The 13,653-nt window shown below is 35.6% G+C and overlaps 1 protein-coding gene across 2 annotated transcripts; it reads right to left on the reverse strand.

Annotated features, from left to right (window-relative positions):
* Positions 1-2,310: 2,310 nt before the first annotated feature.
* Positions 2,311-10,568, reverse strand: LOC127850545 (uncharacterized). 2 transcript variants are annotated; one of them, XR_008035343.1, is made up of 4 exons: positions 10,134-10,568; positions 9,641-9,703; positions 4,789-7,099; positions 2,311-4,758 (listed from the first exon to the last, which is right to left on the reverse strand). XR_008035343.1 is itself a non-coding variant. In XM_052383669.1 (3 exons), the coding sequence occupies exons 1-3, from the start codon at positions 10,410-10,412 to the stop codon at positions 7,052-7,054; spliced, it is 390 nt and encodes a 129-aa protein (XP_052239629.1). In that variant the 5' UTR covers positions 10,413-10,568; the 3' UTR covers positions 2,311-7,051. The 2 variants fall into 2 exon arrangements, 1 of the variants encoding a protein (XP_052239629.1); XM_052383669.1 differs by having other exon boundaries at positions 2,311-7,099.
* Positions 10,569-13,653: the final 3,085 nt, after the last annotated feature.

The raw sequence follows: 13,653 nt of genomic DNA on the forward strand, positions 1-13,653 counted from the left end.
TCTACTAATTATTACTAATTGTTACACAACAGAGTCCATATACGGTATAAGAGCAACGATATGTTGATTCTGATTTGCATATACCGGTAAACGAATTTAAAACTATTCCATTTTTATAGTAAAAGTTACAGTTAACATTAAAGCGAGCCTTCTGGTGCGACGTATCTCGTTTGCCATAAACCGCCCGCCTAAAGCTGGGCAGCCTCCAGCCAGTTAGGTGCTCTTTCGCCATAGTCTGCATGCCTTACTGGGTGCGTTAAATCTCATGGTACTGCAATACCTGACAAGTGGATTGCGATTAGTTCACCAGACAATAAAACAAATAGGACATCGCCTGCCCAAACACGCGGATGACCTCCTGTTCACCCGAAATACCTCAGTTATCAACTATGAACAGCTATGTTTTGCCCTTCTTTGGTAGGGAGTTGGCCAAAAACTGTCCACTCCTTGAGACCATTCTCCCCAGTTATCTTGTCAGTGCAGCAGTCGTTGCATCTCATACGTGCTTAATCGGCTCTGAAGGGACATTGGCCACTTCCGAAGATTGTCTTCACTTCAGACTGCCTCCTCCGCCAAAGTCTAATGTGTGGGCGTACTTTCGTCGTCCGCTTCTTGTATGGGATTGTTCTGGAAGAGACTGTGTCTTGTTGAAGCGGGTCGTTATAGTGGTACCTACAGTATATAGGTCGCCGTGGCGTAATGGATATGGTGTCTGCCTAGCGACCGGCAGGTAACGGGTCTGGTCCCCACTGTGGGAGCGTTCTTTAGATATCCCCCATAAACACCAAGTACTTGTTCTAGGCCCAGGAAATCGACTCGAGAGCGTTTTAAATAAGCCCGAGGCTTTCGATGCAACCGAGCTAAAATAAATAGATTTAAACTTACTGCATTATACAGTCCACCTGTTCATAACTGTGGCAGTCTCGGTCAGGAGGTTCCAGTTAGCGTCTGCTGTAACACTTGCGTTGGGTTTACTGGTCTCCGTGATTTTCTTTAGCGTCATGTAAGCCTACTTACTGCTGCCTGTGGTCATCTCTTAGTCAATGTTGATAAATTACTTCTCAATCGATCCCCCAACCCCATTTGCCTCTTTCTTTTTCATCACCTCCATTTTCGCTTTCTGACATCCTGTCCTTAAGTCCAGGCTGGTGTACTTATCATGCCTCAGCTCCCCTCTTTTGTAACAAAGTTATCATTACCGTTCCTTTACTTATAACTGTAACTAAATTAAATAGTACTTTATTTATAGTACATGTATTGCTCAAACAGTTTTTAAAAGGTTATGATGCTAACACTAATCCCTAAGGGCTTTATGTTAAAGTGTACCGTTATTTAATCAAATACATTAATTGTGTCGGTTATTAATACTTCAAGACCGGTTCTCCCACTGACTTCGTACTATATTTTGTAGGTACTTTGTGGTCGACAGATGGGGATTTGTGCTACAAAAACTCCATCGAAAATGAAGTTATTGAGCAGAAACTGGTTCTACTACTTTTTATAACATTAATGCATGCTTGTTTTATCACAAGTTTCATAAAGATCTGTTAATTCAAACTTAAGTTATCGAACGGAAACCACCTGTTTTAGTGCGCTCGCCCTATCACAGTGTAATTACCTAAATGTTGAAAACTTGTTTAATAAGAAGAGCTAAGTTGATGATATGTTTTAAAGTATCTACATTTATGAAAAACAAATCTCCGATTTTTCACCTTTCCGATAACAGTTTTCTTAGTCAGTAAAACACAATTAAACAGAACCACAACAAGAAAGCGTCGGAGACGGGCGATGCTCCCAAAAGTTTTTTTGGTCACAATATTGCACTATATATTCAGATTAAAGGAAACGTCTTGAGGGCACAGTAGTTGGGGGGACAATAATTTTCTATAGAAAATGTCAAAGGGCCATAACTCTATGAAAAATCATCCGACCAGAACCCGCTGATAAAAAGCACATGTCCTCTTGGTAGTGAAGCTTCCCATAAAGTTTCATTGAATTCTGGTCATAAGTTGCTGAGACATAGCCCGGACAAGAATTGCACTATTTGTACAGTTAATGGAAAAATTTCAAAGGGTCATAACTCTGTGACAAATTATCCGACCAGAACCCGCTGATAATATGCACATCTCCTCTTGGTAGTGAAGCTTCCCATAAAGTTTCATTGAATTCCGGTCATTAGTTGCTGAGAAATAGCCCGGACAAAAATTGTGCACGGACGGACAGACAGACAGACGCACACACGGACAGACGAAGCGGCGACTATATGCTCCCCCAAAATAAATTTTGGAGGAGCATAACAAGAAAACTAAATTAAGTTTGAGATACATTTATTATAATTATTAACAATAATTCCATGCACAATTCACCGTGCAATCCATATTGTTTAAAAACAACATTCAGCAAACAACACCATGTCAAATACTTTATACAAATATTCATCATTCAAAATTATCAATGAGACTCGGTCCAACATTATTAAAATGAAACAAGAGATGTGTTTGTCAGAAACACAATGCCCCCTATTGCGCCGCTTTGAAATAAAATTTCAATATATATCATTTGGCAGGTTTAAAAATTATCTCCCTTTTAAAGCTTATTACTTCCCTTGGATTGTATTTTTTTACTTTTGACCTTGAAGGATGACCTAGACCTTTCACCACTCAAAATGCGCAGCTTCAAGAGATACACATGCATGCCAAATATCAAGATGCTATCTTCAATATTGCAAGTTATCGCAAAACTTTAACCAAGGTTAGAGTTTTGGGACAGAATGACAGACAGACAGGCCAAAAAACAATATGCCCCCGATCATTCGATCTGGGGGCATAAAAAAGTAAAGCTCATGTCTTGTCTCCATTCAAAGCACACGGAAGAGAATAGCGTTTGTTACCACTATTTCTCAAAGTGAATGTATAACTTGACATTTTAAACTTTGTGCAAAGGGCGACAATCTTGGACAAACTAAACGGAGAATTCAAGAATTAATAGTACACCCTGTATGAACACAACTAATTCACATGCATTATATTAAAATATGAACCAATTTGAATATTAATCATCGTACATGTTTGTGCAAGGGTGAAGAATAGAAATTCGTGTCTTGATAAACATTTACCATAATTGCATAAATAGTCACTTGATGTTATGTAGAATTGTGGTTGGTCATACAATAGCATTTAACAAAAGCTAACATGTTAAGTGAATCAACTAGTACTCTATTCTTGCACAAAGATGGCAGAGAACCAAATATATGTTAAAACAACTAAGTTCAAAACAAAATACAAAACACAAAACTCTCCTTGGTTTACAAACATTGTGATTAGCATCAAATTCACTTTACCAAGGGAACATTATGAATTGTTTAAAAATAATCTTAAACTGACATATAAGGTTTTCATACAATATTGTATGTTAAAGAACAAACTTCACAAATATATACAAAAAAGCTTACACATTCTGAAAAACAAAAATTAATAAAACTGTATTTTGTGTTTATCTTCAGTTTACAGTATCTTGAACCAAAAACTGAAAGTACAAAAAAAATGCAGACATTTTTAAGGTCAACTTAAAAGCCTGTTTTTCTTAAAGGCAACAAATTAAAAATCTAAACAAAAACTTCAACAATGCTATTAACAAAGGATGTCTTATTTTAGCCCAAACATTCCTACTCATTGCAATATCAGCTTTTAATAATAACTTTGAACTTTGATTTCACAGCTAAATGTTGTTTTTCTTTATGACCCTTTGATGTGCACACTGTACCTTAATGGCATTCCCATTCATTTAAATTGTAAGGCAATCTCAGGGAGAAATTATTCCTTGATGAATTTCAACAAAGATACAGGTTTTTAATGGGACAATTGTGAGGCAAAGTATAACATTTCTAAGAACATTTATTACTTTTGTTAGCAAAAGGCTATCATAGAGAAATTAAAAGAGAATGGCCATCAGGGATGGAAATTAGTGGCTTCCCATTAACTCTGGGCGAGAGGATTTGGGCAATGGGCAACTCAATAACACAAGTTGGTAGTCTGATCATTCAACTAGCTTGAAACATTTCTTGCAATTAACCATTGAATTAATAATGGACGTTGTGAATCAGTAATTACATTCACTTATTTAGGCCTTTGAAATCCTTTAATTCAAGCTTATAGCCTTATACTGCTTCAAAAATGAATCTCTCAGCATTCTTGATTAATTATCTATTAAAGAAAGTATTACACATACATGTTGCGTACTTGAATCTGGGAGCTTAACTCATTGGCTGTGCTAAAGAGGGCTGCCTGTGCAGGCATCCAATATTGCAAGAAAAGAAAATTTTTATGCCTGGCCATATCAACTATGAAATGGTCAACTGTTGGTACATTAACAGTTTTATCCAAACTGTCTACAGTCATATTCTTACAAATAAAACAATACAAAATGTATCAGTAAGCAATTATAAAATATGGTTAACAAATTCAAATATTTATTAAAATATGTACCTTAAAGGTTAATCTTCAAACATTTTTATTCACACTTAGGTGAGTCAAGTTCATATAAGATCCACTTGGGCTAAAACCTTTTAAAACTAAAAGGTAAAATAAGCCAAGTAACATGAAATAAAATAATGTACATAATTATCAAATCCAACATACAATACATTACAATAACTCAAAGTGGGTACAGAAGAAATCAAAACATTCAGTACAAAGAACTTAAATTAACAATTCATTTAAAATTTGCAAGGAAACAACAACTCTTCCATACAATCGTACCCTTAAAAAAAACTCTTCCATACAATCGTACCCTAAAAAAAACTCTTCCATACAACCGTACTCATAAACAACAACTCTTCTGTACAATCCTAATCCTAAACAACAACTCTTCCATACAATCGGACTCCTAAACATCTCTTTTATACAATCATACTCCTTAACAACAACTCTTCCATACAATCGGACTCCTAAACAACTCTTTTATACAATCATACTCCTTAACAACAACTCTTCCATACAATCGGACTCCTAAACAACTCTTTTATACAATCATACTCCTTAACAACAACTCTTCCATACAATCAAACACCAACTCTTTTGTACAGTTGTAAAGGAAACTAAACAACTCTTCCATACAAACACACTCCTTAACAACAACTTTTTCATAAAATTGTTCTCCTAAACAACAACTCTTCTATACAATAATACTCCTAAACAACAACTCTTCCAAACAATTGTACTCCTTAACAACAACTCTTCCATACAATCGTACTTCTAAACAACAACTCTTTTGTACAGTTGTAAAGGAAACTTAAAAACCACGCTTCCATACATTCGTACTCCTAAACAACAACTCTTCCATACATAAATCCCCACAAAAAGAACACTTAAATACCATACCCAGAAATTGGTAAATAATACTAATGCCAAGCTGATACAGTATGTTTGAAGAGTTTAGGGTTTATGAAGAGTTTTTTTCTCACTTGGACATCAATGACAAAAACCCTGATCACACTCATATCACTTTTTTTTCAAGCTGACTATTGATTTTCAACTCCTTAACAAAAATGCTTAACAGTTGTTTAATTGCAAAATAACACAAAGCTTATAGTCTTTACATTCAACCTACTGGAACAACCATACTGGTTATAATGGATGCTAATGAAAATTTCAACATTTGTTGAACTGAGAACAATTTAACAACAACAAAATATGGAGCACGCTCTGAGAAAAAGGGGCTTAGTGCATGTGCATAAAGTGTAGTCCGACATTAGCCTGTGTAGTCTGCACAGACTTATCAGTGACAACACTATCCACGTTTACGGTGTTTCTCATTTCAAGGTAGACTCCTCTTACTAACAATCCAGTTTAAGTGGAAAGTGTGGTCCCTGATAAGCTTGCAGACTTCTTAGGCTAATTTGGTGAATTAGAATAAATTCCGGTTTTCCCAAAGCATGGTTCATATTCCTGACAAAAGCAATAGTCATCACAGTAGAACGAAAAAAGCAAAGGAATAAAACCAATACAATCATTCATATGAAAAAGGGGCTTTATTCCGGTGCAATTCCCAGAGCACACTATGATGATAGTTAACACGATTTCGCAGGCCTGCATTTCAAGGGTTGGAAACTACATTACATGATTCAACAGAGATCTTAAGTAGACCCACTTGGCCATCTTGATTTATGTTCTTCTTAAGAAATTATACACAATAAACATCCATTCTCTTGTGAGGTGTAAACGTTTAAATGTGGTACTTAGGTGTTGTTATATTTAATTAAGTGTTAAAGACAAAGCTTGTTTGAATTTTTGAGCAAATACAATTTGTATACATAATTTTGTTTCACTACTTTAGTCTATAACACCTTAAGGGTAGCAAACACAAATGTTACAGCTGACATACTAATTAGACAAACAATAAAATTACATTTGTTTGACAATTCATAACAGCTTAATGAAACTGTTCCTGTCCAAAAGGATTCATCTAAATTTGAGGAATGTTTAAAAGTTGTTCTTTCATTTCAGTATATGTTCTTTGCTGCTCATAAAGTTTCTATAAATGTGTCATAGACAACCCCTTAGAAAAAGGCAAACTTTTTTTAACCCTCCCCCCCCCAAAAAAAAAGTACCTTCTCTTGATGCATATAAACATGTTCATAGCACAAATTCCTTGGCAAAAACTGATAACATTGGACTCATTATGTTGCACAGGATATTTTATAATGGGAAAGATATATTGATTAACAAATTTTCTTATCTTGCTGTGTAACCTATTGATCTCTTTGTACCCAACAGAAATTCATATGCACTAGATAACTATACAGACTTAATCACATCAATACATTTTCAAGCTTAAACATGTGCACAACCTTTGCTTTAAGGTCTTAAAAAGAATACCACTATATAAAATCTTAATGTCACATCTACGAAGTTCATTTCCGTAATAACAATATAACTCAAGTGATAATTACACTCTGCTTCAAAAAGGTTATTATAACAAATACAAGAAGCAAATGGCCTTACATTGTGTACAATTAAACAATCACTAATATCCAGGCTGTTGTGCTAACCCTCTACTCATTGCTGTCTTCCATTTCAGAATCTTCAAACTCGCTATCCTCCTGAAATAGTTACATTTATAGTTGAGCTGTGCTCTGTGAAAAGGGGGTTTAATGGATGTGCGTAAAGTGTCGTCCCAGATTAGCCTGTCAGTGATTTTTTTTGCTAAAAATTACCCCCGATTTTCAGCTGCTTCCCAATCGCAAAAATCAATGTTTTTTTCCAAAAAGTTGACCGAAATTTCCCAAAAAAAAGCCCAATTTCCATTTTCTAAGAAAGATGTCTCTTATGACTTATGATTTCTTAACTCTAGATCTCAACTTTTTATTTTAACATCCTGCAAAATATATAACTTAAATTACGTCCTTTTTGTTGATAAATAATTCCCAAATTTGCCACTTTTATCAATTAAAACAATCCCAATTTGACCAGACTCCTTTTCCCAAAATGGCTAGAAAAGCCCCTGAACATGCACTCAAGAGCAATTTTAATTCTGTTACTTATTATCATATTTATAATGCTTAATTTTTCCCAATTTCATGGTTTATCGCCCTATTTTTCCCAATTTCATGGTTTATCGCACTAGTTTTCCCAATTCAAATGGCACAGGCTGTAACAAATAAAAGCAAAACAAATCACTGCCTGTGCAGTCCACACAGGCTAATCAGGGACAACACTGTCCGCTTCAACTGGGATTTTTGCTAAGAAGATACTTTCTTTAAACAGAAAATACCATAGAAGCTGAAAAAGTCGACCCTGATAAGCCTGTGTGGACTGCACAGGCTTATCTGGGACGACACTTTACGCACATGCCTTAAACCCTTTTTTCACAGAGCACGGCTCATTTGAAATACATAGTACATACATGTGGAGTAACAAAAAACAACTGGCATGTTGTTTCATTGAAATATAAGACAAGCTTCTTAATGCCAAATGAAACATTAACATTAAAAATGAAAGTCAGCATCTTTTTTTCAATTTAAAATATATATTAAAATTTTGCTAGTGAAAATAATGCAAGAAGGTACTATATTTAAAGCGCATCATATGATGTTTTTGTCATCTTTCAGATTGAACTTTGGCAACATTCCTAATCATAAAATGTTGACATTATCCACAAAAGGCAGCCTAAATTCCAACCAGAAGCTTCCAAAGTATATTATTTTGCAAAAATCCAAATATTCAGTTTACCGGTAACTCCCAATCAAACTCCAATTGGGTGAACCTCACCAAATATTAAGTTCAAGTCACTTTTACTATCAATATGATAATGTTTGTTAGCAAACAAACAACCAATGAATATCCCGATTTTAAGTTGTAACAAGCAAATTCGTTGAATTGATATCCCCCGCCAATATGTTTCTGGACACTCATACTAAATTTCAATGAAATCTGCCAAAGCACTTCCAAGATATGGCTCTGGACACACAAAAAGCATTTTTTCAAGATACAAAGGGCCATAACTCTGTTATTATCAGATGGTGTACAATGCCATTTGGCGTGCATCATCCTATTATCCATATATATACTCATACCAAGTTTCAATGAAATCCGCCAAAGCACTTCCAAGATATTGCTCTGAACAGACGGAAAGAAGGACGGACGGACAACGCCAAAACAATATCCCTCCACCTATGGCGGGGGATAACTACCTGATTTTCCCAATCCAAATGGCCCAAACACATTCTGAAAATTGTGAAAGAACCCTACCTGAACATTTGTTGAAAAAAGGCTAGTTAACCCGTTTTTAGTGACAGTTTTAGTTTCAGTATACTTTGAGGCATTTTTGTAAAAAAACAACAACAAAATCTGGAATTTGTTTCAAATGCCTTTATGGATCATGTCAGATGTAAACACCAGGATGTCTTTCTTGAAAACTCAACCAAAAAAAAAATTCAATCAAGACCTCGACAAAAAGTTGGGTAAGGACAATTCGGTTGGGTGGGTAAAGATTAACCAAATAAATAATTTTATAAGTATCATGCATGGTCCAGTCCTGTTCAAGGGATCTGTAGTTTCATCACTATTTAAATATTCTGTAAATACACGGGGTTTCTCACCAAAAGAAATAAACCCCTAGGAGTGTTGTTTCTTTCTTGGTTGAATAACATGAAAATTTTCCCATAATTGCTTACTAGGGACCTTTCCCCCTCAACCTTACAAAAACCTGTATTTTATTATGTACACAAACACATCAAGCTATGTTGGCATACTTTCACATCGGTAAAGACCAATTGCCCAGTTAGAAACAGTGGTCGAGTACTGAACTTGTTTAATTGAAGTTTCTGGTTGGAAACACTCAGTATAGGCTTGCTTTCTCTCCTTACTAAAATATAAAGTCCTGATCTAAGTCAATGACCTTATCCAATAGTTGCTGAGGGGTAGTGGATAAGGTTCCTGCCTAACCATGGGGGTCATGGATTCGATCTCTACCGTGTGGGTGCGTTTTTTAGATCTCCTCTATAGACACCAAGTACTGGTTCTACACACGAAACTGACTCAAGAGCGTTTCAATAAGCCATAGGCTTACTATACAATTGAGCTAAAAAAATTGGTTTAAACTAATATCTGCGAACATTTGCTGTCTATTATTCTATACCAACCTGCTGCACAATCTCCACATTCTCATTAAACAACTCGCTGCGAAGCTCCACAACACGAGATGCCTGAAACATGAGACATAGCATACAAAAATCTACATTTATGTTTACACTCGATGCAACTTGTACCGTGCAGTGTCTTAATTTTGTTTTAATTTATTATTTTTTTCATACCAAAACAAACTTGTCAGCAATTAATCCCTTCTTGAATGCTTTGAGCTTTTTACAAGTACAGATGTTAAGCTCCTATCAACTCTGAGGGTCATTAGCAGAAAACAGAATAATTGCAACTTACTGAACCCCTTCCCAAGGTAAAAACAACATGAGTGGGATTCCTAACAAAATCCAAAATAATTTTATCTTGTTAAACACACCAGATTTTGGATACTATTCGAATGTTAAAACTGGCCAACTGTTGTTTATTATAGTGGAGAGATCAATACTTTGAACAAACAAAACAAAACAGAGAATGCACAGAAATGAGAACTTGACCCACCTTTTTGTTTGCATATTCATAATACATGTTCCTAAGCCCCTCCACGACGGCGAGTCTGAGCCGCAACTTGTATCTGAACACACGGTGATTCTTCTTTTTAGCACAGTTATAACGTTTGTGAATGCTTTCCATCTTTTTGTTCAGTAAATTGATCTGGTTGCATGCTTTACGGAAGCGAATTTCGGATTGTTTGAGTTCTGTTTTCAATTCGATTTCAGTTTTCACATTCGAAGAACGTGTTTCTCGCTTTAATTGCAAACCGCTTCGTCTAGTCATCATTTTTGTGATTTAAAACAATTGATGTATGCCTTAAATGTTCAGTTTTACCTTTATCTGTTAAGATCTGCACACTTGTAATTGACTTTTTCCAATATTTTGCCGTAGGACAAAGCCAATCGACATGTTTTCAATTTTCTACTGTGTCGTAATTGAATTGCTCCGCTTTATCTGCATATTTTCGATACGACGCACATAAAGCCGGGAAACCAGTCTGGGTTCGTGTCTTTCCGGTGAAACCCGATTAAATACGTACAATAACGAACGATCGCTGACTGCAGAACCGTAGATCTGCGTCTCTCTGCTGACTGTAAATACCGCTCTAGGGCATGTCGCTCTATGGCATGTGTGAAAATAAAACAAAAAGCGCGAACTTAAAGAATGCAACGTACCGACTCGTTTAATCCAGGGATCTATACGTAAAGGTCCTTGTTTAATCCGACGCATGTTTTTGTCGATATTGATACTTATATTATAATACATTTAATAGTTATATGTCTTTGTAGAACACAAAGGCTAGTAAGCAGGGACTAGACCGCAGGTGCGAAGGGCAGCAAACTAGGTGTTCCCAGAAGATTAATATAATAATTGAGCCGCGTTCTGAGAAGCTGGACTTAATGCATGTGCGTAAAGTGTCATCCCCCCGCACAGGCTAATCAGGGACGACATTTTCCGCTTTTATGTTTTTTTTAGTTTCAAGGAAGTCCCTCCTTACCGAAAATCAAGTTTAGGCGGAAAGTGTCGTCCCTGATTAGCCTGTGCAGACTGCACAGGCTATCTGGGATGATACTATACGCACATGCATAATGCCCAGTTTTCTCAAAACGCGTCTAAATAAATCCACATGCTTTTTCCAAACAAAAGCATTTGTACATGTATGAGGACAATACAAGTATCAACAGGTTATATTTAATTAATGGAATTGTATTATAGAGAGCAAGAGAAATGCAGTGTCAAAACAGACGTTCAGATACTTTTTGCAATATTAAGAACTTAATTAAAAGTTGCTCTTTCTTTATTTTTCCCGTAAGTTGCCCTTTGTTTATTTTTCCCGTGTGAATCATAGCGCTGTAATTAATGTAATTTATACATTTAGTTTATTAAATACAATTGATTTAAACAAAATTCATGGAAGAGTTAAATATTGTTTCTATTTCTCAAATCTCAAATTCATAACTGGAATTGAAAAGTGAGAGCCTAAACACTAACTATCTACTTGTACAGACAGGCGCAAAAACAATATATGGCACGCACATATTTTGATCAAATGTGTGAAATGATCATAATTTCCTTTTAAGCTTGCTACAGAACGAAATCCGTGATTTTAAATAAATGTACAGAGGTATTTCATGTGTAATACAGTATAACCATATTTAATGCTAGTGTTCAGTTGGAAATACCACATGTGTGAAGACATTTGCAAACCATATCATACGATCCATCAGTAAAGATCAGCAACATATGGTACCTCTATAAAGTCGCCAATAGCAAACTTGAACCAATAACGGCACCACATAATGGTTAATTATTACTATTTTGCTTACCGCTTTCTTATTTTTTTTTAATATGATGACGTCATTGTGCCAGCCTGTTATCCAAACTTTAAAAAGAATCACGGACCATAAAATAATGTGAACCAATGCTCAGTATCCCGTAATGCTTTAAAGACAGCATAAAGTAATCAATCGGAAGCCATGATTTGCACATGTCGCACCAGTGTTCAAGGCGACCGTTTGATAGTTGTACGAAAACATAGATGTTATATGAAAGTCCTACAACTCAAATTGTTGATCAGCTTTTTCATTGCAAGAACTCTTTTTGAAATCAAGTAAAGGGTAGGTATCCAATAGCGGTGCAACTATGTGTGAATTTTCAGAAAATGTCTCAACATGGCTTTGACCAGTCAAACAAGGCATCGCATTTGTTTTGCTGATCCGTATGTGATCACAACTGGCAGTTGAAAAAACAACAACGAAGAAACATTTATACGCACCATATGATAGTTTATTTGAAACATCTCAACTATTAATAATAATTGGTCATTGCTTTTTCATTCAATTATATTTAGATTTCAACTTCTAACATATTTAAGGCAGTGTATATTACTTGACCTAAATCTACAGCCTACAACCTACAACTGGATTGGAATAGATATTATCAAAAATGCAGCAGAATAAAATGATTCTGGTTTAATACCAACTCCTAAAGAAAATGATGGCTGTGTTGAAATTAATTTGAATACAGAGGTCATTATTCCATGAAGTATTATTTCGACAATAACACACGGCAGAGCTGGGCCGGACGTCTATAATCGGCCCGCTGCCGACATAACGGCCCGAGGGCCTTTGGTCCGAGAGCCATTATGCGGCTAGGGCCGATTATAGACGTCCGGCCCAGCTCTGCCGTGTGTTATTGTTTATATTACATATCATACTATTTTGTTCATTCACATACATTTATTACAGAACCAGCTTTCGTACTTTTATTTTCATTCAATTGATTACGCAATTTATTACGACTTTTCTGTGACGAAGCACATCAGTTTGAGCTCAACTGTCTCGATTTTAGAGACAACTATGGACGTGAAGTGTTTTTATTTAACAGTTTTTTTAAGCATTAAACGAATCCAAAACGTACTTCGGATTGTGTGTCTGTCAGTTATTACAGTATTTCGCTTTTAAATATGTATATTTATTATTTAGGCTCGATTATAGAAACAGTTATAAATACAAAAGTTTGTTAGAGTGTGCGAAAATTTGACTTCGCAATGTGATAAGCAAGTTTACGTATTAAATAACAGTTGAAATAATTAAGAATGACAGTATTATATAATCGTGTTATAAAACTATGAAGAATTGAGACAGTTTGTGTTTAAATCAACAAACTCAACGTGTGTATCAGTATATTTATGACATTTTTATTTTTTTATTCACGCCTACTTATCTTTTTTCTAAAGATAGTTATTGACATGTACCGTTTTCTAGTGGTTATATTTTTTCCTGCTGATATTTGACAGTAGTTATTTACACAGTTCTTGACCAAAATCCCCTGTCTAGAATCAAGAGAGATTAAGTGAAGTACGCAAAGAAGACCTGCACCCGACAAGACATAATATCGCTATAGTAACGGACAGTATTATTTCCAGTACTCAGCTCACAGGCTTCTATGCGCCGAAATCGATACGAGTTCCGTATTTCACGTCATTCTCCCCAAAACGAGGGCTATATGGAATCGCCAAGTTTCC

The sequence above is a fragment of the Dreissena polymorpha genome, chromosome 11, assembly GCF_020536995.1.
Source record: "Dreissena polymorpha isolate Duluth1 chromosome 11, UMN_Dpol_1.0, whole genome shotgun sequence".
NCBI classification, from domain to species: domain Eukaryota; kingdom Metazoa; phylum Mollusca; class Bivalvia; order Myida; family Dreissenidae; genus Dreissena; species Dreissena polymorpha.